The 22,747-nt window shown below is 40.2% G+C and overlaps 1 protein-coding gene and 1 long non-coding RNA gene across 6 annotated transcripts in view; one reads left to right on the forward strand and one right to left on the reverse strand.

Moving 5' to 3' along the window:
* arhgef12a (Rho guanine nucleotide exchange factor (GEF) 12a) overlaps positions 1–22,747 on the forward strand; it is a 39,892-nt gene that overhangs the window by 13,872 nt on the left and 3,273 nt on the right. For 4 of the 5 annotated variants that reach the window (XM_020654444.3, XM_065960254.1, XM_020654430.3 and 1 more), the window contains 32 exons: positions 3,107–3,127; positions 3,860–3,951; positions 6,326–6,391; positions 9,455–9,553; positions 11,332–11,381; positions 11,611–11,668; positions 11,753–11,925; positions 12,098–12,175; positions 12,915–13,034; positions 13,521–13,628; positions 14,042–14,158; positions 14,385–14,486; positions 14,696–14,806; positions 14,926–15,024; positions 16,196–16,238; positions 16,520–16,625; positions 16,773–16,910; positions 17,010–17,042; positions 17,582–17,696; positions 17,798–17,903; positions 17,988–18,191; positions 18,280–18,418; positions 18,507–18,539; positions 18,648–18,799; positions 18,997–19,143; positions 19,473–19,558; positions 20,272–20,397; positions 20,641–20,755; positions 21,644–21,744; positions 21,960–22,037; positions 22,218–22,293; positions 22,414–22,581. In XM_020654444.3, the coding sequence (XP_020510100.2) occupies positions 3,107–3,127; positions 3,860–3,951; positions 6,326–6,391; positions 9,455–9,553; positions 11,332–11,381; positions 11,611–11,668; positions 11,753–11,925; positions 12,098–12,175; positions 12,915–13,034; positions 13,521–13,628; positions 14,042–14,158; positions 14,385–14,486; positions 14,696–14,806; positions 14,926–15,024; positions 16,196–16,238; positions 16,520–16,625; positions 16,773–16,910; positions 17,010–17,042; positions 17,582–17,696; positions 17,798–17,903; positions 17,988–18,191; positions 18,280–18,418; positions 18,507–18,539; positions 18,648–18,799; positions 18,997–19,143; positions 19,473–19,558; positions 20,272–20,397; positions 20,641–20,755; positions 21,644–21,744; positions 21,960–22,037; positions 22,218–22,293; positions 22,414–22,581 (3,260 nt within the window). The remainder of the gene's footprint in view (positions 1–3,106; positions 3,128–3,859; positions 3,952–6,325; positions 6,392–9,454; positions 9,554–11,331; positions 11,382–11,610; positions 11,669–11,752; positions 11,926–12,097; positions 12,176–12,914; positions 13,035–13,520; positions 13,629–14,041; positions 14,159–14,384; positions 14,487–14,695; positions 14,807–14,925; positions 15,025–16,195; positions 16,239–16,519; positions 16,626–16,772; positions 16,911–17,009; positions 17,043–17,581; positions 17,697–17,797; positions 17,904–17,987; positions 18,192–18,279; positions 18,419–18,506; positions 18,540–18,647; positions 18,800–18,996; positions 19,144–19,472; positions 19,559–20,271; positions 20,398–20,640; positions 20,756–21,643; positions 21,745–21,959; positions 22,038–22,217; positions 22,294–22,413; positions 22,582–22,747) is intronic. The other variant, XM_020654451.3, reaches the window with a different exon arrangement.
* LOC136180473 (uncharacterized) lies at positions 9,422–11,604 on the reverse strand. Its single transcript, XR_010667122.1, has 3 exons — positions 11,289–11,604; positions 9,698–9,899; positions 9,422–9,562 (listed from the first exon to the last, which is right to left on the reverse strand). It is a non-coding gene; the product is annotated as an uncharacterized lncRNA (long non-coding RNA).

A 22,747-nucleotide genomic window follows, 5' to 3' on the forward strand; every position in this document is an offset into this window, starting at 1 on the left:
GTATTGCTGCTATGACTTAGGTCTGATGACTTTAGTTGTAATTTCTCTCTGTTGCTAACAAACATGCTTGTTGCTGCACACTCTTGTGGTAGGTGCTGAGTTTGTGTATTTATTATTAAAGTGCCTTTAAATACCAAATTAAACTTCTGCTTCCACACTGAATTAAACTGAGCAACCACCCTTTCTGCTTTCACTTCATGTAGAAGTAACTTTCGTAACTCAAAGTAGCTCTGAAGAAGAGTAGAATAACTATTAGTACTTTGTGTGTGTGAATATGAAAACCTTTTACAGTCTGCTGCTTTTACCAAACTGAAATAGATTGCTAAAAAAAGATGGATCATGTGCTTTCTTCTTGTTGTGGTTTTTTGCATCTTTCAAAGATGGTTGCTTTTGTAACTAAGTTGTTGGAGTTATTTTACAAGCAATTATTGTCAAAATGATTCAGCTTTTTGGAGTTTAGTTCAGTCTCATTTATTTATGTCAAGACAACTTTTGTATTCAACAGCTGCTCACTCTGAAGTGCAGTTCCTGTTGAAGGCCTTCTGAGTAATCTCCGCCTCAGATGTTCCCTTTGCATCAGAAGTTGTGAAGAAGCTTTTTATTTTTGTTAAGTCCATCTCACTTTCAGTATTGCTTTTTTGTTGTTGTTGCAATGGTGTGATATGATGATCAGTTCTTCTTTCCACTCCGTTAAGTGTGGGAATCAATGTGACAGCAGCACTGTTCACCAGAGTGGAAAGATGTCCCCAGAGAGAGAGAGTTCTTGTTTTTAATCATTTTAACCTGCCTTCATTTTTGTTCCCATTTAAATCCTGGTTGTCATCAAAGGCATTCAGACTTTACCTGTGGATTACAGTGACTCAGGTCATTTGCTCGTTTTCTTGAAAGCAATTTGCAATTTGCTTTAATTGAAGTGTTGCTATATCTTTATTTAATTGGTGAAAGCCTACTGTACTCACTAACTAACTAACCTACTAAATATATTTGAAACTCACACAATAGTAGGCACTTGAATAAGCATCCCATAATATTTATAACAAACTGCAGCCATCTGATGATCGATAACCCCCTGTTTTTGTCTTAATTGGTGTAAATGCGTTTTTTGTGTGTGCATCCTTAAATGAATCAATAATATTATTTTCAATCCATACCTTTGCAGTCTTTCTTATTTCTGTTTGTTGATGCAGTTCTCTTGAACGAATCCTACATTGGGGTTTATTGCATGCTGATAAAATTCAAAAATTATAAAATAAAATGTATTTCAACTCGTCTCTTTTAAAATGTACAATCCCTGCTAAAAGACAAGTAGAAGTACAGTATGAATTCTGATAGATGAATCATGGGTCTAATTCAGGATTATCAACAGTTTAATGCATCATCATCCAGCCCTCAGAGAACTTGGATTGCCTGTCACGTTTTCAGTCGTTCCTCTACCATTAACCAAGAACAACATCTGCCTGCTCAGTTTTGCCGTCCCTGAGCTTGTGCGTCGTACACATGTCCCGGCTCGGTTTGTGTGTTTATTTGCTGACTTTTCCATCTCTCCGATTCAGAGGTTTCTTAGGGAGTGGGCTACTTAGTTTTTTTTCCCCTGCTGGAAGCTCTGGAACTTATTACAGTCTGAGGCATTTTCATAAACGAGCCATTCAGCTGCTCCTGCATGGATCTGAATGGGACACACTGTCGCCAGGAGAAAGAGAGTTAATGTGAGCTAGTTAGTCGTGAGACCTCCCTATTACCGTCGACTTGTGTTCAGAACTGAGTAGTTATTTGTTCTTGTGTTTTGTATTTTGCTGTAAGCACTTACACTTTAAAGAATACCAGTAAAACCTAGAGTTACATTCTTTTTTGCTTGTCTCTTTTACACTGCTTTCTGCATGTTTAAAGCATACTGCGACTTAAAATGAAAAATAATCCCACCTGGTTGAGGGATGATGGCTTGACTAGTGTTAGTGGAGTATAAAGTATTACAAAATATGTTGTGGGGACTTTCCTGACTAAGAACAAGAATTAAAAAAAAAAAAATGTATTCTCCTCTTGACGACAGACCTTACAAAACCTGACTTTTTTACAATTCTGCATAATTATGATGTTGTCAGCAAACCCCCTTAATAACATGTAAATCACTTTGAATTTTGTTTCTTTATCTGGCTCATAACGCTATAGTGAGCCAGAGTGAAGCCTCTGTACTACATTCCACACAATCTACAGATGAACAGCTGCTACTCCGGGTTGTTATCGGTAGAGAATTAAAGACGTTTTCCTTACAGACGTAAACGCCACACTGAAAAGGAAGTCTTGCCTGGAAGTGGTTTAACGCTAGAACCTCCTGTTTCAGCGCAACTATGGTGAAAAATTATTATGGACCCGTTCTCACAGGCATATATCGCCCTTTCAGACGAAGATAGACAGCGATAGCAGATGGGTTCAGAGATTGTGTTTTGTGAGCTAATTTGCACTTTTTATATAGGTACAGTGTTAAAGACACTGAACTGAATGGCTCATGGATCAGAATACTTTTAACATTATGAGCACGATTATAAGGTTTTGTTTTACAGATTATATCAGAGCAGTATCTCCTTTAATCTTACTTAGTTCTTATTTGACTTCCTGAAAACTGTAATCTTTTCTAAAATAGTGCTGACTACATTCCAAAATTATTTCATCACTTCATCACTCTGTGGCAGTAATCAGTCTAAGGCAAGGCTGTCTGAGAGGAAACAGGCCATGGATATGATTGGGATATGATTATTACAGCAAAGTCGTCATGCCTGCGAGGAAGAAGATTGCAACACACACACACACACACACACACACACACACACACACACACACACACACACACACACACACACACACACACTCAGCTGAGATCTGAGAGGACATTTGACCTGGAAAAGGCTTTAATCTGCAGCTGAAGAACTCTGATGTTAGATCAGGATTAACATGTTTACCACTATACGGGTCTTGGCAGAAGCCTCAGATTGGTCTTGTTTTTCAGCTTTGATAAAAGGCATCAAGCTCAGCTTCTGTTAACATCAAAGCATTAATAGTCTGTCAGGTCATTTCTGTAAGATACTAATGTTCCTTTTGTCTTTTCTTGCAGGTTTCCCAAGAAAGCAAATAGGTAAGAATCATTTTTTTATTTAAAAAACATCTGCATGCTAATAGGTTGATCCTCCTGTGGCTACACAACATACACACAGTTTCAGATTCATATGTACCCTTAAGAGAGAGATTTTACTAGGCCTGGTCTGCTGCAACACTGAAGACTTCAGAATTTGGACCAAACCTACCCTCTCACTTCCCTCTCTCTCACTCTCTCACGCACGCACGCACACACACACACACAGTGAGGGACAAAGGGGTCCCTCTTCTGAGGGCGGCCCATCACTGCCTTTCACTGTGAACAGAACAGTGGCCTTTCACAGTTGGGGCCGGTATAAGCAGAGGCAGCCATACATAGCCTCAGAGGGTTCAAGCCTGAGTCTGGCCTTGTAGCACCTCCTCTGAGGAGCGTCCTTTCTCTGGCCTTGCTCCCTAGGCGCTCAGCAGAGCAGCTCCACTTCCTCTCTGGCTGTCACATTATACAGTAGACACACTCAGCATGATTCATACACTAGGAGGTCCTCCAGCCACATTATTCTCAATGCTCAACTGAACAATTGCTGGTTGTGTGTTGATGTAAGTCCTCCTGAATCTTCCTTTGCCTGCAGCATTCATATGCATCGTATAAATACTGTGCCATGACAGTGCCTGTAAAATCAAGGATACTTGTAAAAGACTTATGTGACGGCACATCATGGATGAATGCCAACATATGTGCACCTGTTTCTAATGGCTGTTTCTTTATCCCCAGAACTAGCAGCATTCTCAGTAAAGACCACCCCCCAGACAAGAAACCCAAAAGTGACAAAACCTCACTTCCCTCCAATGAGTTTGACCCTACAGGTAACGTCTCATTTGTTCTGCATCTTCGTCTTTTCCTTCTGTTCTCTCTCACATACTCTCCCTCTGTCACACATGGTTCTGTCTCTCACTGAAACACACACACAAACAGTCTCATAATACAAGTTTCATGTTAATGGTTTGCTCCATGCACAATGCATGCTGGGATGGTGAGAGGTAGTGTGTGTTTTTTGTTCTTTGCTTTGTGCTCTCTTTGATAACTTTACATTCATTTTACTTGTGTGGTCTGATCTGAGATTACTGTGTGGGTCTTATCACTGGAGCCTAACAACCTATTTTGAACAGGAGTTGGAAACGTTTTGATTTAAAAAATGTAGCAGAAAGCACAAAATGTGTTTAGTGCTCAAGTCTGCATTAGACACACTCTTTGGCTGACGCTGACATGTTGTGGGCTTTAAGCTGATAAGCACAGAACGGTTTCATTACTGGACATTCAAACCTGCATGTTTAATGTCCACATGGATCTTGTAGTTTTGCATTTCTAGCGCACTGTGTCTTTTGATTGCTCGAGGTGGTTGGGTGGTCTCAATGCATACTCGGAAGGGCACAAAAGCCAATAAGCCTGTTATGCACGCCAGTTTCAAGTTTATTGCAGGGTGAAAAACAGACTAGGCTGATATGGCGACACTCCCTGTGGTATCTGTCAGTAATCAGGGCAGCATGATTTGAGATGACTGAAGCTTCTGTATTCAAAACAAAATAGAAAATCCTCTCTGTACCACATGGCAGCTTATCTCTGTATGATGCAACACAGCATAGACACCGTGTGTTCTCCCAGTGGTTACACAAGACATGCACTGTGTTGCCTGTCTGTGTGTAACACTACACTAAAAGCAAATGACTCTTGATTTGATTGAAACTTCTATACTAAGGTCATCTTCAAATTATTATTTGTAGACATTCATATTTTACTTATTTTCATGAGCTTTGTTTCCTGCCTGCATGCTGTTTGTTATGTGTTTTTTTAGAATCTCTTTCTAGTTATATTCAATTTGCATGGACTTTATAACTGTCTTTTCCTAGATTTTCTCCTCGTTGCACCTTTTCTGTCATCATTTCAAAGTGATTTGGGTTTATCAGGGATGGGCAGGAGTAGTAAGTTACTGGCCAATTCAAGTGGCATGTTTGCAGTTAAAAACAATTAAGATGAGGTTATATGTTATTTTATAGGCAAAACATTGTGGACATGAAAAAATTCAGCTAATATTTTTGTTTTTACTAAGACAGATTCCTTCCTGCTATGTTTTTTATTTTTATCGTAAGCTCCTCGCCACTATTTGTAAAACCACTTCCAGGTGTTGAAAGTCCGAACATAAACTTCATTGAATGCAATTTCAGAATTTGTCTCTCTATGCTGAAATTGATTTCATACTGATGTGAGAATACTGCAGTCCTGATATGAAGGCTCAGTTCTACTTATCTAAAACAGTATAACCATATTATTGTAGATTAAGAAACTAGATTTAATTCATGGTGTTTAAATTAGGGCCCGACCGATGTGGGATTTTTGGGGCCGATACCAATACTACATAAACCCATAAATCTTTGAACTGTGGCTTATTCCAAACAAACATTGATACAAATATTTATCAGCCGATCTATCTCCAATCTTTAGAGATAAACACACACATTTATTGCGTTAATCCCTAAAATACAGTTATCAAACACTTGTGGAAAGGAAGACCAGATGGTCACTCAACTGAAAAGTAACTGTGCATGTACGTGAATCTCAGTTTGACTCTCTGGAGAGTGATAATGCTTGTTGTAATCCATATAGCACACTCTGCTGGTGTAGGAGATCTGCTATTGTAATACAATGAAGCACAAATTAAATACTATTTGACTGATTAATAAATTGAGTAATATCCGCGTATATCGGAGATAAAATTGGTCATTGCCAATAATCATGTTACATGCTAATATCGGCCAACATTATTGGCTGGTCGATTAATCGGTCAGGCTCTGGTTTAAATAATATAGTCTGCACTGATGTTAATGACTTTAATGCTGGATACAAAGTTTTTATGTTATTGAAATCCTAACTAATAAGTAGCATTAGATGACACTTAAAGAAGTGTCGCTATTTATAAAAGAGGATGGTTCAAACAAGAAGACAGGCTAGTTAATAGATCGTGACAGCACTCTTGCCTATCCCAATCATTCTGTTTTATTAATAGACCTATTTGTTCATTTGAGTTTTCTTCTTCCATGATTGTTTCTCCTTCATGATTTTCTCTTTCCTGTTTTGTGTTTCCTTTCCTTGTTTTGGTTCTTGTTTTGTTTGTGCGTGTGTATGTGTGTCTGTCTGCTGCTGTGCTGTCTGTGCTGCGGTCTGCGTGGTGGGGGCTGTGAGCAGAAGCTCTGGTGGTGCAGAAGAGTGGCAGCAGCAGTGTGCTAGCAGAGGGGAAGCCTGAATCCTGTGGTAAGATGCTCCTGCTGGAATGACTGGTGTGACAGCTGCATCTATACATCCTGTAGATCCTGATGTGAAATTGCCTCTAGATGTTTTGATTGTTTTTACAGTAATGGCATCAGTGTGTATTTATTAAAACATTCTTATAGTGGCACCCCCTAAGATGGGAGCAGAATCAGTACCAAACAGGGTTGATCTTCTTTGTAAACATGGATGTGTTTCTATAGAGTTGCAACTAAGGGTAATTGTTATTAATAATCAATCAGCACATGGTTTGCTCTGTAGAATACTACACAACACTTAATGAGGCCAATCAAACTTAACTAAGGCTTAAGATGGTATCTTGAAAATTATGTTTAAACTTTGACAAAAAAAAAGCATAGCTATTTTTTCGAGGAGATTTTCAACATCTTGAAAAAATTTTGTTTGATAAATCAATTTAGCTTAAATTTGACATTTCAGTTGTATTTAGATTGTGGTTCCAATAACTAAATATTTTAGCACGCACAGTAAAAGAAAAAGAGTAGAGTCTGAGTGTGCTCAAATGAAACCTGTTGCCATGTTCATTGTTATCAGCCATGAATGTTTTTGTTTTATATCTGGCTTATTGGGTTTTGAGATTTTTGTGTACATCTCAAAAACCCGCCTGTTGTGGTCTGAGATGTACAAAACACTTACATTGCCAACATTCATCTAAATCCACCGTCTTCATCTCAATCCATTGTTGTATTTGTTCATGTTTGCACTATGGATAAAGGTCATTGTAGGATAATGTAGAAGATCTTGGTAGCGTTGCTCAGCCCGACTTAAAAGAGACATTTGGATCACCAGGATGCAATCAAACAGTTTACATTAAACCGTAATCCTGCACTTTGCTCAGTTCCCAGAACTAATGTTTAAATGTAAGTGACGATTTCAATCTGGTTAAACGTTGATCTCTTGTATAAGAGAAAAAAGTATTTACATGCCTACAAGGCCTTTTGCTTGAGAGTTAAGCCAAGCGCCTGCTGCAGAAGGATTAAATGATGTTTTCTGAATGCACATGTCAGTATGAGGTCATTATTGAGCCTCTTTGCACTGTGTTGTTACACCTCTGTTCATGTTCTCTTTTTCTTCTTACATCATCTGAGAGGGTATTTTACAATTACCTGCATACATTGCTTTTAGACACAAACTGTCAAGAAAAAAAAAAACAACATTTATATTAGGTACATGACCTCAGTGCCGCGTAGTGACTTTACTGTCAATGCGAGTGGCAGATATGCCAGACTTTGCTGATGTCCAGTATCTGTTTGGGACACAGTTTATCAGGATTAACCTCCACTATCATATGTAACAAAGCAGAGGTGTGATCTTTTTACTAGACTCAGTGTTCTCCATTTGGTCTGAACTGAAGAACCTCACAGATAAAAAAGACTTTATCACAGATCAAATAGTCTGTCTTAAAGATTATTACAAAAGTACTCTGACCTTTGAATGCAAAATACTTGTTTTTGTGATTCTGAGGCTAAAGGCACTCTTTCAGTACTGGAGGTCTATTTATTGTCTCGAGTACGTTTCATTGCATTTCAGCAAAGGGTGGTGATTACAGATCAGTTAAACCTCTGAATAATACATTAGCTTAGCTGGATTGACCTGATCAGTGATCCTTTCAGCACTCCCACTCCTCATAGTTTATAACCCCAACGTGAAGATCTCTAAAATAGTACTCAAGCATAAAGAAAAGGCAAAGGATCAACATCTAGAGGCAAATTCACACCAGCTCTTCAACCCATATGGCCTTTACAGTTTCCTTGACACCCCTGCCCTCTCCCTGATTCCCCTTCCCCCTGCTCCCTCTACTTTGCTGAGCCCTCTGCCTCTGAACCCCTCCCCCAAACATGGAGCTTTTGCCTCCCCTAACCTCTCTCCGTGTATTAGCTCCTATTCCTTCCACTCTCCAACCCCCACCCCACCACTACCCTTATCGATCCACTCACCTCTCTGGTTGATGCTGCACTGACCTGGGAATCTCAGATATAGCAACAAACATATTCAGTTTGGGTTACTTATAATACCTGCTTCATATTGATGTGTGTTTACTTTCTTTTGTGTGTACTGTCCTGTCAGTCTAGTCAGTGTCAGACAGACGTTAAAGGAGCTCTTACCTCTTCTCGCCACAGTTATGAAACCCCACATTAAAAAAAAACCTGAAAAGTAACATTGCTCCTCCACATGTCTGCTGTGTCAGAGATAAAGTGCTTACATTTTCAAGAGGATTGATCATTCTATTTTGGTGTCTAGTCAACAAAGACATTATTCAAAAATGGCAAAACTTTAGTATGAATCCAACATACATCAAATCTTCTGACAAGATTTGAGATATAAATTATATTCTATACTGGCCAACCTTAAAGTAAACTGTCTTTACTGGACGCTCTCAGATAAGATCCTGTGATTCTGTAAACCGGATACACTACTAGAGACTTGTTTTGAGTCCATACGTCAGTGGACAGTTTCACATTTTTAAATTGCATCTAACTAACATGGGCATTTGTACTGTACACTCAAGTCATTATGTGTCGCTGTTCGTCCACCTCTGTTTCTCACTGTGGAGAGGTTTCTTTCTCAATACAGTGTCAGTGAAAGTAAAAGAGCAAACATTGTTTTCATGGTTAGTGTTGACAGAGAGAATAAATGCAGAGATCAATCATTAAAAGATGATGTACGTACATGAAGGTGGCCATTGTTTGAAGAGATCATTTTTAAGTTTGAACCTTTACATCAAATAAAAGCTTCTAAAACATTTTTTGTGAAACCAAATTTAAACCAGCAATAGAAATCAAGTGTAAAAACAGGCATTCATGGAAGTGAAGTGAAGAAACTGATTATGTCACAGAGTTAAATCCCATCAAAATACATGTTTTAACTTATTTAAAATATCTACTGTGTGTTTAGTAGAAGGTAAAACGTTTCAGAGACTTTAAGTACAGTACAATGGCTGCAGTGGGTTTACTACATTTCAGTTGATATGAGTGACTTCCTGTTCCATTTGAAGACCCTGTCTGTCTTTTCCGTTCTCCTCACTTGCAGGTCTGGTCCAGCGATGTGTGATCATACAGAAAGATGAAAACGGCTTTGGGCTCACCGTCAGCGGCGACAACCCAGTGTTTGTGCAGCTTGTCAAAGAAGGTAAGAAAACTTGAGAGGGAGGAAAAAAAAGATGTTATTACAGAGGCAACTTCTGGTCTGAGCAGACTGTCACGGTAGTTTCCCCTGTATTCACAGATATTCACTTAACTGGGAGTCATCAACCACAACCACTCTGACACTTACTTAGAGAAGCAGAGCCTTTCACTCTACATTTCCTCCTTAGTAGTTTCCCTGTAGCTGCAGCATCTGCTTTACAGTGTTGCGTGTTTTACTGGGGGGGCGGGGGAGGATCTGACAGGGTACTTGTGTGGTTTTCCGCAGTCTTTCTCTGTTTGTATGAGATGATGTGGGCTCCATCAAGTCTCAGAAAACGTTGCACACTGTTCTGTAGTATCAGAGGAGAAAGGAACTGGGCAAAAGGTTTTGTTGCACTGTCATCAGTGCTTGCCATTTTTTAATTGTCACTATACGACACCATTCACTCAACAAGAGCATTTACTCAGTCTCATCTGATAACTTTAATCACTTTTTTTATCACTTAATTTTAACCTGAAAGCAAAGAGAAGGATTTGGTTTTATTTTGTTGTAGTTTCTCTCAATCATACTGGTTACAATATTTAAAATAATATTTAATATTTGATGTGTGTTTTGGCAATTCCTTAATGTATTTATTTAGTATTGCGATTGTTACAACTCTGGCTCAGAGGATGCAACATAAAGGATTCATTATTGCAAAAAAGAATGTCAAAACAAATACACAAAGAAGTGTTCACTGGTGGCTGATGCCATGCTGCTGATCTTGGTTGTAGCCATCTTAGCTCCGCAAAAGCACTGAAGAAGATACTAGCGAACAGAAAACATAATAAATTATCTGCATGGAGATCGCTCCAAACCTGTGCATACAGTCTATGGTGTTGCACTGGTCACAGGATATTAACGTCATCACCCCCTCACACTCCCTCACAGAGAATTATTCTGAATATTTCCTGCCATGTTCTTGGGTTAGGGTTAGGGTCACAACAACTTCATGTGAAACATTTACAAGGGGCTGGCAGAAAAAATTCCAGGTAAAGTCGAAGTGAAAAAATTGTCTTTTGGTGTCCCTAAAAGTTTCAGGAGGTTTTCACGAGTTTTGTGTATGTGTGAAAGAACCATTAGAAAGAGGGGGGAGGAGCTTGACTCAAGCCTTTGTAGACAAGCCCACTGATACCAGTGATCAGAGGTTGGTGGAGACATGGAAGTTGGGTAATTCCTCAAAGCAAACAAAAAAAGAATCAGCTTTGTTCATAACAGCCTTCACATATTAAAAATTACAAAGTCAACAGGTTGCTGCCTCGCTTGCTTTTCCTTCAACGTTTAGACAGCCTGATCAGGAAAGAGTACCTCTGTAGTTTAGTGACATGAATACAAGTTCCCTTCAATTACAAAACTGGGGACACAAAGGAGAGGTAAAATTGTATTTGTTTCACAAAATACTTTGGCTGTTTACTGCTGACTTAAGACACAGACGGGGATCTCATAATAACCTGTCTCGTGCCTAAATCCCTTTGTTTGGGGTGGAGCTGTGAAACAGGTCCTTCTTGTAACATAACCACTGTTATGGTCTTTCAAAATAGCACTCAAATAGTCACTTTGCAACAGCAAGTCTTAAAAGGCTATACAGTGTATTCATGGTGAAGAAACATCAAACATTGAACCATGACAGTGTATTTCTCTTTCTCCTGTTTCCCCTCCTTCCTTATAATTCCTCCATTTGTTGTATTTCTTTCCTCACCTCCTTTTTTTTCTCTTTGCTCTTCTCCGTCTTTGTTCCCCAGATGGTGCTGCTATGCGAGCAGGTGTTCAGACAGGAGACAGGATCATCAAGGTATTGTGCTCATCTGCCTGCATGTATTTAAACTGCTAACGTCACTGTTGTCTTGTCCAAGGCCAATACTGAGGCTGTAGGCTGCCACCTTCTGGTCAGTCTGTATTTCTACTCTCTTCTTCTAGGAATTGAATGCAATCTCAAAATGTGAAGCTTGAGTTAAATTGTTTTTTACTCTGTATCTGTTTTTTATTTCATCATCGTAGTTACATTCTCTTTTTTTTTCCAGGTTAATGGGACCCTTGTTACACATTCTAATCACATCGAGGTGGTGAAGCTTATCAAATGTAAGGTCGTACATCTGTGTTCTGGCTATTTGAAAATCAATGTGAGAGGAGGGCTGACACTTTGCTTTGATCTTTATATTGTAGCGGGCTCCTATGTGGCCCTCACAGTGTTGGGGCGTCCACCAGGGCTCCCCCAGATTCCCTTGTCGGAAGCAGAGTCCGAAATGTTGGGCGTAAGCATTTCCTCTCCAAACTCACCAGCAACAGAACGCCCCTATAGTCCTCTAGACCGCTTCTCCTCCGCTCACACATCATGGGTACTTATGACATAAGTTACTATTCATTTCCTTAAAAAACATTTAATTAACTTTAGATTTTAGTTTACTTCCTGGTTATCTTTATCTTTCTTCTTGGTCTTTTGCCCTGTAGTGTTCACAAAGTTCCCCCATGTGTTTTCAACTTTCTTTCTTTTTTTTAATTGACTTATAGGATGAGAACAGCAGTGTCTGCAGCCAGAGGGTTGACAACTTACAAAAGACGCTCTTAAGAGAACAGCAGGAGCTCCAGGTTAGCATGACCATCACTTCCCCTTTTCCTGTTGTCTCATATCAACTATAAACAATGCTCAGACAATCGGGTCCACACATTGTTCAGACTTGAACATTCAGAATGTAGAACTTTTTGAATGGGTGTAGCCTGGGAAGAAAGTGCAGCAAGGATTTGGAGACTTATTTTTGTAAGGATGATTGTTTTCTTGTCGATCTTAATATAACATGTATATGGATCTATCCACTATATCAATGAAAGAGTAGAAAGCAAGCAAAATGTAGGCAAACAGAAAAGAGTACAAAGCGACTACACTGAGTGCAAAGTCATCAAGGTCATCTACATTCCCTCTAGCTGGCTGTCTATGTTCTGTACGGTGACCGTCTCATGCTCCGTTCACACATCTGCTCATTCAGAGAAAAAAAATTGGTCCCTCCATTGCTTTCTACATTGTATCACACTATTCTGTATATTTAAACCCTGCAGATGAATGTTGTGTTATTAATTGGGTTAAAAATAAAGTACCGGTAATCGGCTCTGGTTCATTTTGAACTAGAATTGCAATGGGAAGGAAGCGGGTCGATGTGCAGATATAAGACAGCTTTTTTAAGAGCAGAGATTTTTGAGACAGCACTTTCCTTAACATCACAGGCTTTGTCCACAAACGCAGAATGTATTTGATGTGCATGATTGTAAAAAGATATCAGTTACTACAGGTTTCTGATTGCTTGTTTTGATTTCACCATTTCTTGTTGTTTAGGCCATGAAGGAAGAGTACAGCAGGAACCCCTCCCCCAAACTACTGAAAGACATCCAGGAAGCTAAAAAACACATTCCTCAGCTGCAGGGTCAGCTCTTAAAGGCCACTGGGGCATCACAGGTAAGCAACCCCCCCCCCCCCCCCCGTCTTCAAACTACCTTACTACCTTCATGAACCTGCATGAAGAGAGTGGGTGTCCAGGAACAGTGATGTACCAACAACATCCAGGCAGCCTCTGCATAATTTTGTGTTGTGTGTTCTGGGATTGCTCCAGACAAACAGTAATCCTAATCTCATCAGAGGATTAGGTTTTCTCTGTGGGAAGCCACTCTTTTGTGTCTGTGTGACAGCTTATTTTACATACAACACTCACTGAACCTTGTGTTATGCATGTCAACATATTTGTCTGCATTTTACAATTTAAACATTTAGATTAATGAGATTACACTCCTTACATATAAACATGAACAAGTATTACCATGATCCTTTGCCCTTGGACTTTTTCTTCAACAAAACATGTCGTCTTTGCTGCTTTTTGTATCTTATCATTATCTAATTGTGCTGTTCATAATGCGTATCAAATCTTGTGTTTACATGACTCTTCAGGAGGCGGTTCCAGGTGGTGATGCAGACGATGGTAGCATGTTTGACACCGAGCACACCCCGGGCTCTAAGGGAGACAACAGTACTGACCTGTCCTGGATCAGCTCTCCTGTAAGTTGTCACAAATCAGGCCTACTAACCGACATCATGTGATTTTCCTCTGAAGCCTTTATCAAGCTCTTGATTTTATAAGGCTTCATAAGCTTAAGGACTTAGGATTCATGGCATCATGCTGAATTAATACCATGTAAAATCACCATGTTTAGTTTTGGCTACTTAGACAGCAAAATTGCTAGCATTATATTGGGGGAAAACAATACATTAAAAAGATGTTAGGTTCTATAGTGATTTCTCTCTTAAAATTTGTTATGTGTCCGATTGGACTTAAAGCTGTTTGTTAGCACTTACTGGTGTTTTTCCTCCTCTCTGTATCCTTGCAGCTTTGGATAAAAGTGACTGCTAAATGAATTGTGGAATTGTAAAACATTGAATGATTGACGTGTTTTATTTCATCCCACCTTCAGATATCTCGGGGATTTGGTCTTAGCTCTCCAGACAGCCTGTGCCCCAGCCCAAAGAGCACTCCCAGGAACAGCTTAAACTCCTGCCACTCTCCAGAGGCTGAGGACGCCACTGACCTGGTAGTTACACTCAACATCTGTATGCAAATTCTGCACACAAGAAATACACTCCTTTGCTGCTCCCTTTCCTGGTGTAAAGTTGTGTTTTATTTTATAGATATTGAACATTTTTCAGTGTGTGATGAATAATGACTCCAGTGCAAATCTCTTGGCTTAAACATTTCCAAATGGAGAATTTATTTTGGTGAAACTCAAATCCAACTGTGAATCACCATCTTTCCCCCAGGACTCTCTGTCCCCTACTACAGTAAGCAGCCCTTCTTCCTCCCGCCTCGTCTCACAAATCATTGGAGCAGAGGATGACTACTTTGATTCAGACCAGGAGCAGGTAACTTTCAACAGGGCAATCTTAATATCCTTGTCAGTCATGGTTTCACTTAAAACAGCCATCACATTATGAGTTTTCTTAACAGGAATGAAGGAATAAACCAAAATTGTTCTATGTTTGCAAAATCTAAATTTGATAATTTCAGGTCATTAGATTTAAAGTGAGCACAACTGACAATTTTGAAAACTGTTGTGCAAATTTTGTTGCAGACAAATGGCCAGTGTAACAATTTTAATAGCATCGATCAGCTCAAGTCTCGACCGGCCCACCTAGCAGCCTTCCTTCACCATGTCATCTCTCAGTTTGACCCTGCTCCTGTGGTAAGACCCTCATCCCTTTTACCTTGTTAAAATGTTTTTAATTTTTCCTTTTTTGTCATGCAGCCTAAAAGCCCTCTCAGTTTAGTTATCTTTAAATGAATCTAATCGTATGTCCTCAGCTGTGCTACCTCTACGCTGACTTCTACAAGCAGACCAACTCCAAAGAGACTAGACGGGTGTTCATGGACCTCCACACCTTCTTCATTGACCGGGGAGCAGTGAGTACAGTTTGTCCAATTTGTCTCATGTTCATCAGTTCATCATCTGTCTTTCACACAAAGTTTAACAATATGTCACTGATTTGATTTTGACAAAAAAAAAATGGAAGTGCAGTAATGTTTGTCATCACATTCTCGTTGGAAAATTTAAACTTACAAGAGAAAGGCAAACCTGTGGTTACTGTCTTTAAATGTGACTATACATTTGAATTACCAATGATGAGAGGTCTGAAGTATATACACAGTTTGCTGTTAACTTTGAAGAGTAAGAAACCGTCCCATTTAGAGCTGAGGAAAAGGTGTCATTTGGTTACAATAGGGCTGTTACATCATTGCCTTTCTACCAAGGCAACATCTAAAGAAACATCAGTGAGTGAGGTAACGAAATCTGCAAACTGGTTATAAAAGCTTTTTCTAGCTGCTATTTGACTTGATATGAAAACACATCATGAATACATTTGACTGAATAGATCATGGATAAAACTTTATTTATCACTTTTATTAGCATACTTGATTTCTGCCTCTGCCAATATGGATAGATTCTCATCAGCAATGGTGGTCGTTTACCGTTAAACAATAAAGACAACAACTCCCATAATCCCAAACTACTTTAGGTTGAGGCGGCAGTTGCTCAGTAGGGACTTGGGTTGGGAACCAGAGGATTTAATCCTCGTAGGGACCAAAATTTGGCGGTTGGTCTGGTAGCTGGAGAGGGGCAAGGGCACTCCCCGAGTACTGCCGAGGTGCCCTTGAGCAAGGCACTGAACCCCAAAACAGCTCTGGTGTGATCGCTGCGTAGCAGTGTGTACCAGCCCCACTCTGACATCTCTCCACTAATTCATGTCCACAGCTCCTGTTTGTGCATGTGTGTAATTTGGGCCTATGTGTGTGAGAAGCACGTCTCTCAATAACAGAGTGTGAACCAGAATTTCCCTCAGGGAGTAAGTCTAGATAAAAAAAAGTATGTAAGAAAATGTAACTATTTTTTAAGATATTGCTTTGATTGAGAAACCTCTAGTTACAAAAAAATGTAAATACTGTAAATTGAATATCATTTGAAAGCATTTTGCTAGGCCTCGATATGTTCACGTTTTTGTGACGACTTGTTCTCAGAGAATACAGTAAATTTTATCTATTTATTAATACATTTCTTTTTGTTATATTTTTACAGAATTTAAAGGTTGCTGTCCCTGAATCCATCTCTGCTGATCTCGGTAAATATCATGCATTGCATCTTCATCTTTTGGTTGTCTGCCCAGAGTCATCTTGGGTCTGTGATTAGTCTATAACAGTCCACTTCATCCGTTGACTCAGTGCAGTCACTTGACCATCCTCACAACACAGTCCTGTTATAATGATCACATATTTACGCGATGCACTCCAATGCGTAAGGGGCTGAGAAATGAAATGCTCTGAGTGTTAAGTACTGCTGTGCCATAATCTCTTGAAAAACTTGTCGTTCAGTATATGCGACTGTGTGATTGTGTATTTGCAGATCGACGTCGTACAGAACTGATCCCAGAGGAAATAAACAGACAACATGTTCAAACACTGCAGGACTCACTGCTCCCCGACATTCAGAGGAACCTTGAAGACTTCAGGTAAACTGGTCCTCTCAGTTGTTTTGTCTTTGATCCTGTGCTAGGGCCTTATTAGACTTTTAAACATGTTGTTAAGAACACTGCTTTCTGTTTCGACATGTTTTGCTGAGAATTTGCTGAGAATTTACGATGTATTGGTACATGTAGGCAGAAACGCAGTATGGGCCTGACAGTGGCTGAAGTAGAGTTGGCCAGACTGGACCAGGAAAGAGTCCGTGACCGTGTCACTCTGGAGCGAGAACGCTCCTATGCTGAAAACATCATCGCCAAAATAGAGGATATCCTGTAAGTACCACAGGCCATGCATACAGTCATACATTGCTCTCTGCTGAAATCAAGTTCATGACAGCTCAAGACTGTTTTTCTTCTTTGTATTGTTTATAGGTTATCTACTCAGACCACAGAGGAAGAGAAATGGTGAGCAGTCTGTTGTGGATGTGGTTGATGAAAATAAGTGTTTTCTAAAGCATATGCATGTGATCGTTTAGGGCTCATAAGGCTCTCATTGCCCCTCACACCATCTGTGCACTCGCAGAATTTACAGTGTGTACTAGTCCAGCTATAATCTATTAGAATTACAGTGTCACATCTTATTCATCGGGCTTCCTTTTAATATATTCTTAAAAGCATCTTGTGTCAATTTTTGAATGTAACTTGTAGTTAGAACACACTACAGTATTGTGATGTTTTTCAGGCCCCACTGAACATCCTCTACTCTTAACACATTAAGCACTTGGGTAGTGTCTTACATATTGCATCTAATTCATGCAGTATGTTTGTATTACATTATGTCTAAGTGTGAGTGATTTATTCAGCCTGGTTCAGAATACTTAACGGTCACAGCACACCCCAGATGGTTTGTGCAGATATTGTACGGGACATTAGAACACTGTTTAAATGTATAATTCTGTTTATTTGTTGTTAAGAATCCCGACTCTTCTTTTTTTGTCCTTTAGCACTACAATGCAGTATGTCATATATACATACATGAAGCACCTTGGTGTGAGGGTAAAGGAACCTCGCAGTCTAGAGTCCAAACGGGTCAGGATCAACTTTCTCCCCAAGATCAAGGTACTCTAATCTGTATTCAGCTGTATTCTGTGTGCCTTTACTCTTCTCTCCATCTCCCCTTTATCATCTCCCTGACACATCTTGTCTTTGATCTCATACAGAAAAGCATCAAGACTGAAAAAGAAGGAGAGGAGAAAGTGAAGAAACCTAGATTTCCCAGCATCTTAGGACCCCAGCGTCGACCCAGCCGCATTGAGGCAGCATCAAGTGAGTCACGATGCTGCAAGGTAAAAATGATGGCACTGCTTCTAGATCTGTTATAAGTTTTGACTCCACTCTTCTCTATTTCAGTGGGGAAATCCTTGGATGGTCGCCCCAGACCTCAGAAGCAGTTGTCGCAGCCTTCACTGGGTGCAAATGATCACACAGAAGGTGGTCGTCTACGAGGCAGCCAATCAAGCGAGGGCTCTGAACTCACACACTCCACATCCGTCAACACCTCATCCCCAAGCAGCGCCAACTTTAGCTCCGACACGAGCCGAGATAATGAAATGGGTGAGCTAGTTAACAAATTCAAGAAACTCATGAGTAAAACAACAAGACGGAGGATTCAGTGGTTTCTAACTTGTTGCTTGTCTCTCAGGCGGAACTCCAACCTCAGGCCCCTCCAGGCTGAGTGACGGCCTTCAGTCTGACCCTCTGGATGGCTCGCCGTACCCTGCAACACACGTAGACCTTTACAACCTGGACCAACTCCAAGAGGATGACAGAGAAAGTGATAGGTGTGTCTTAAAGTTAAATTTGCAGGAACACTTTTGCTTTCTCACGGAGGGAAGATTCATTTTTAACACGCATTGTTCTTGTCTGTAGAGCTCACGAGGGAACACCGAAGGCCATAAGAAGGTGAGGATACTGTTGAAACTTGAATCAATCTAGAGAATAAGAATTGGGGATATGCTGTGTTGAATATTTATCAGCCAGATGAAAAGCTAACTTCTCATCTCGACCTAGGCTTGATGGACTTGGTCCTGCAGATGTCCAGAGCGAAGACGACCAAGGAACAGATTCTGAGCACGACCCTCCAAACTGGCAGCAGCTGGTGGGGAGAGAGATCCTAGCAGGTCTCCGGCCCCAGGAAATCAAGAGACAAGAAGTGATTAATGGTAAGGACATGGTTAACCTGTTCAGATGATTAGACATTCATTTAAAGTAAGTTCTGTTTTCAAAGAATATAAGCTGTTTCTCCTCTGTGTGCTGCATAGTATCAGTCTGAGAGTGTTATAATACAGTATGCGGCAGCAGAGCATTTGAAGTTGAATAGTCTGCCACCTTGAGGTAACATTGTGCACTGTACCCGCAGAGCTGTTTTACACTGAAAGAGCACACGTGCGGATGCTGAAAGTTTTGGACCACGTTTTCTACCAAAAGCTCTCCAAAGAGGCCATCCTGCCTCCTGCTGACATCAAGAACATCTTTACCAACCTGGAGGAGATTCTCCTGCTGCATGGTACACACACACACACACACACACACACACACACACACACACACACACACACACACACACACACACACACACACACACACACACACACACACACATCCTGAAATCCTCCAATCACCTATGTTTACCGCTTGAACCATTTTAACCCAGTAAAAAAACAAGAGAGGTATTGAGAATAACTAATAAAGTTTAGGTTAAACTAAAGCAAAACAAAATGTTTAAATGCAGAACTTCATCTGTGTTTAGAAGCATCACCATCAAATATTGCAGCTCTGATTCGTCCCCTTTGTTATCTCAACCAAACACGTTGGTTCTTCTTTTTTAATTTTCAGTTTCAATACTGGAGCAAATGGCAGCCGTTCGGAAGAGAAATGAGTCTTCAGTAATTGATCAGATAGGAGACGACTTGCTCTCCTGGGTGAGTACAATTCTCAGGCTGAGATTGTGTTTCCTCCTTTCAAACATTTTCTTTCATTGAATGGATTTCAAGATGATTGATGTGGTGGGCTGGAAATAGTGTCTCACAAATAAAAATTGAACTGTTCCCTTGAATTGCTTTACAGCGAGAGAGAAATGTTGATGTTAGTGTGAGATTGCTTTCCTCAGCCTCAGCTCTGTTTATATACTGATGTGTCATATGAACAGAAATAATTTTTCATATTTTAAATCCTTCAAAATCCTAAAAGGCAACACCTAGGAAATGAAACAAAAGAATAACGTAACAGGAATCATTGAAGCAAGAGAGTGGATAGGAAGTCTGCTTCTCAGTTAATGGTAACGTCAGACAGTGCCCTAGATTTAACTGACATCGCTGCGTCTAGATATCATGTTTGATACATTAGATTTGAGCTAGCTGCATATCAGCTGGCAGCCTTGTCTGAAATGTGTCTATGGGGGATAAGTAGGGTAAACATTCCCCTAGGGGTCCAGGCATTGATCTAGTCTACATTAAAAGTTAAGCTCTCTCTTCTACTTCGAGGACTTAAGCCTGGCCCCCTTCTGAGAGTCACTGCTCATGGTTTAATAGTGAGACATTACCATGGCAACTACCCTTGACCCAGATCTACTGGGTGACTGATCACCGTCTCTGTTCGTCTCTGCTCTGTCCCGACTTGGTTTGGGTGGTTACAGTTCAGCAGCGGAGAGGAGGAGAAGATCAAGCAGGCGGTGGGGACGTTCTGCAGTAACCAGCCGTTTGCTTTGGAGATCATCAAGACCAAGCAGAAGAAAGACTCACGCTTCACTTCATTCATCCAGGTGCTCACATCATGCTCATATACTCCAGAAAACTGTTGTTCCAAAAGATAAATATGAAGTAAAAAATTAATGAATGCAAGCTCAGAATATTTCATAGAGGACATTTAAAATGTCACTTCCCTGAATTATCGTCTAAGCTACATTTGTTGTATGTTAAGTCATCATTTATACTTTTTCCGGAATGTGTTTTTGCTGTTTGCGTACCTTTTAAGTTAAGCAAACTTGTGTTGCATTGCTTTGCAGGAGGCAGAGAGTAACAGACTGTGTCGCCGACTGCAGCTTAAGGACATCATTCCTGTCGAGATGCAGCGACTCACCAAGTACCCCCTGCTACTAGAAAACATCGCTAAGTACACAGGTGCTGTCATGCTGCCTTACCAATCAGAGTTCCTCACAGCATCTTAATTTATTCATGTTGTAATCACTTCAAGCTGACAAGGTTGTTATGGAAATGAATCCAAATACTGCCCAAATGTCTTCTATGTAATAGTGGTTCAAAACAAGATGTTTTAATCAACAGTATAAGTGTCAAGTGGGTAAAAGCTTTTCTGAAGTCATACAAGAGCTCAAACTTCCTTCATAGTTGGTCTACTTAAATTCTTGATGAGTTGTTTTATCACTTGTTCTATTTAATAATCACAAGTTACTGGAGTTTTGAATGAGTGAGAAAGCAAACGTTCACATTTTAAAAGTAATGAATCAGAAACGTATTTGGATTATTTGCAAACAATCAATGTGCCCATTGATTGTTTGGCATAGGGATACTTGGGTTTCTACAGCTTTGTAATAGAATATAGGGATTGTGATACGCCGCATGCTTTAATATAGCACCTGCATGCACCATTAAGCCTTAATGATGTCAACATGCCTGCAGGAAGAGCCACAGAACAAGCTGCTTACAGTTCATGCAGGCTCAAAACCGATCCCTCATCTGCACCCTTACTCAGACACTTGAAAGTCCTCCACCCAATCATTAGTGCTAAGTGGGTGGTGCACATTTTAGGGAATGTCTCACCCATTATTTGGTTCATCATTTCTGACTTGGCTGCGGTTCAGCCTTCACACAGAGAGAGCACACTAATGATAAAGTTAACCAGCTATTAGAGGATCATAATGTCCCCCCTGCTTTATCGTAATTTTTGAGAACGATGGTGTGGTAATGGACAGAGGAAACATCAATTTGCCAGACAGTCCCCTGCAGAACTAAGAAGCCTTACTTCTTTTTTGATGTCTTATTATCTTATAGACAGTACATTGGAGAAGGACAAAGTGAAGCAAGCAGCAGACTGCTGTAGGAAGATTCTCAATCACGTCGACCAGGCTGTGAAGGAATCTGAGGACAAGCAGGTGGGATGTTTTTTTAAATCTCCTTTTCAGTTTCCACCACCCCCTTTAATGTTCTCTTCCTTGTTTAAGTCTCCTCCAAAGTCCTTCCTTCTTTTCCTTCTCTGCCACACTCTATTTTGCACTCCCTTCTCTGCTCCTCAGGCAGACACTCCTCATTGAAGAGCGCTTACTTATCCCCTTTTCTCTGTCTCCATTTTTCCCGGCCCTTCCTCTAGAGGTTGGAGGACTATCAGAGAAGATTGGACCTCTCCTCTCTAAAGCAGACGGACAACCCCATGATCCTGGAGCTAAAGGTGAGTTATCTACACAATGCTTTTTGGCTTCAGTTAAAGCAGCATCACATTTTGTACACCCACACACACTGTGTTAGAAGTACGGTAAGTGCTGGGTAGTGCATGTGGAAATGGCTCCATTGACCAGCAGCAAGTACTTCATAGGCTTGTCATAAATGTGCTTGTTCTTCCTTTCAACAGAACTTGGATCTAACTAAGAAAACGATGGTGCACGAGGGTCCGCTGTCATGGAAAGTCAATAAGGACAAGACAATTGGTTTGTAATCATCACATTAGAAGAATTTGATTGCTATTAAACTCTGATATAGTTTTTTTTTTTTTTTTAAATTAAAACCACCAATAATGTCTCACAACTATCCTTCCTGTTTCCTTTCAGAGCTGTACACACTGCTCCTGGAGGACATCCTTGTTCTGCTACAGAAACAAGATGAGCGTCTAATCCTCAAGTGTCATAGTAAAAACCTGGCAGGCACAGCAGATACCAAACATATCTTCAGCCCAATCATCAAACTCAACACTGTGCTGGTGCGCTCTGTAGCCACAGGTGAGTAAATAACTGATAACTTTGATGTGCATATTGTACAAGAATGACAGAAAAATAACAGGATTTGTCAAAATCAGATTGAATCATTAACACTATTTAGGAGAGCTGCTTGCTATACCATTAACAAATTAAGGTATTGTGGTATAATTGGAGTCAAACCCACAGG

Source organism: Labrus bergylta, chromosome 11, assembly GCF_963930695.1.
Source record: "Labrus bergylta chromosome 11, fLabBer1.1, whole genome shotgun sequence".
Taxonomy (NCBI): domain Eukaryota; kingdom Metazoa; phylum Chordata; class Actinopteri; order Labriformes; family Labridae; genus Labrus; species Labrus bergylta.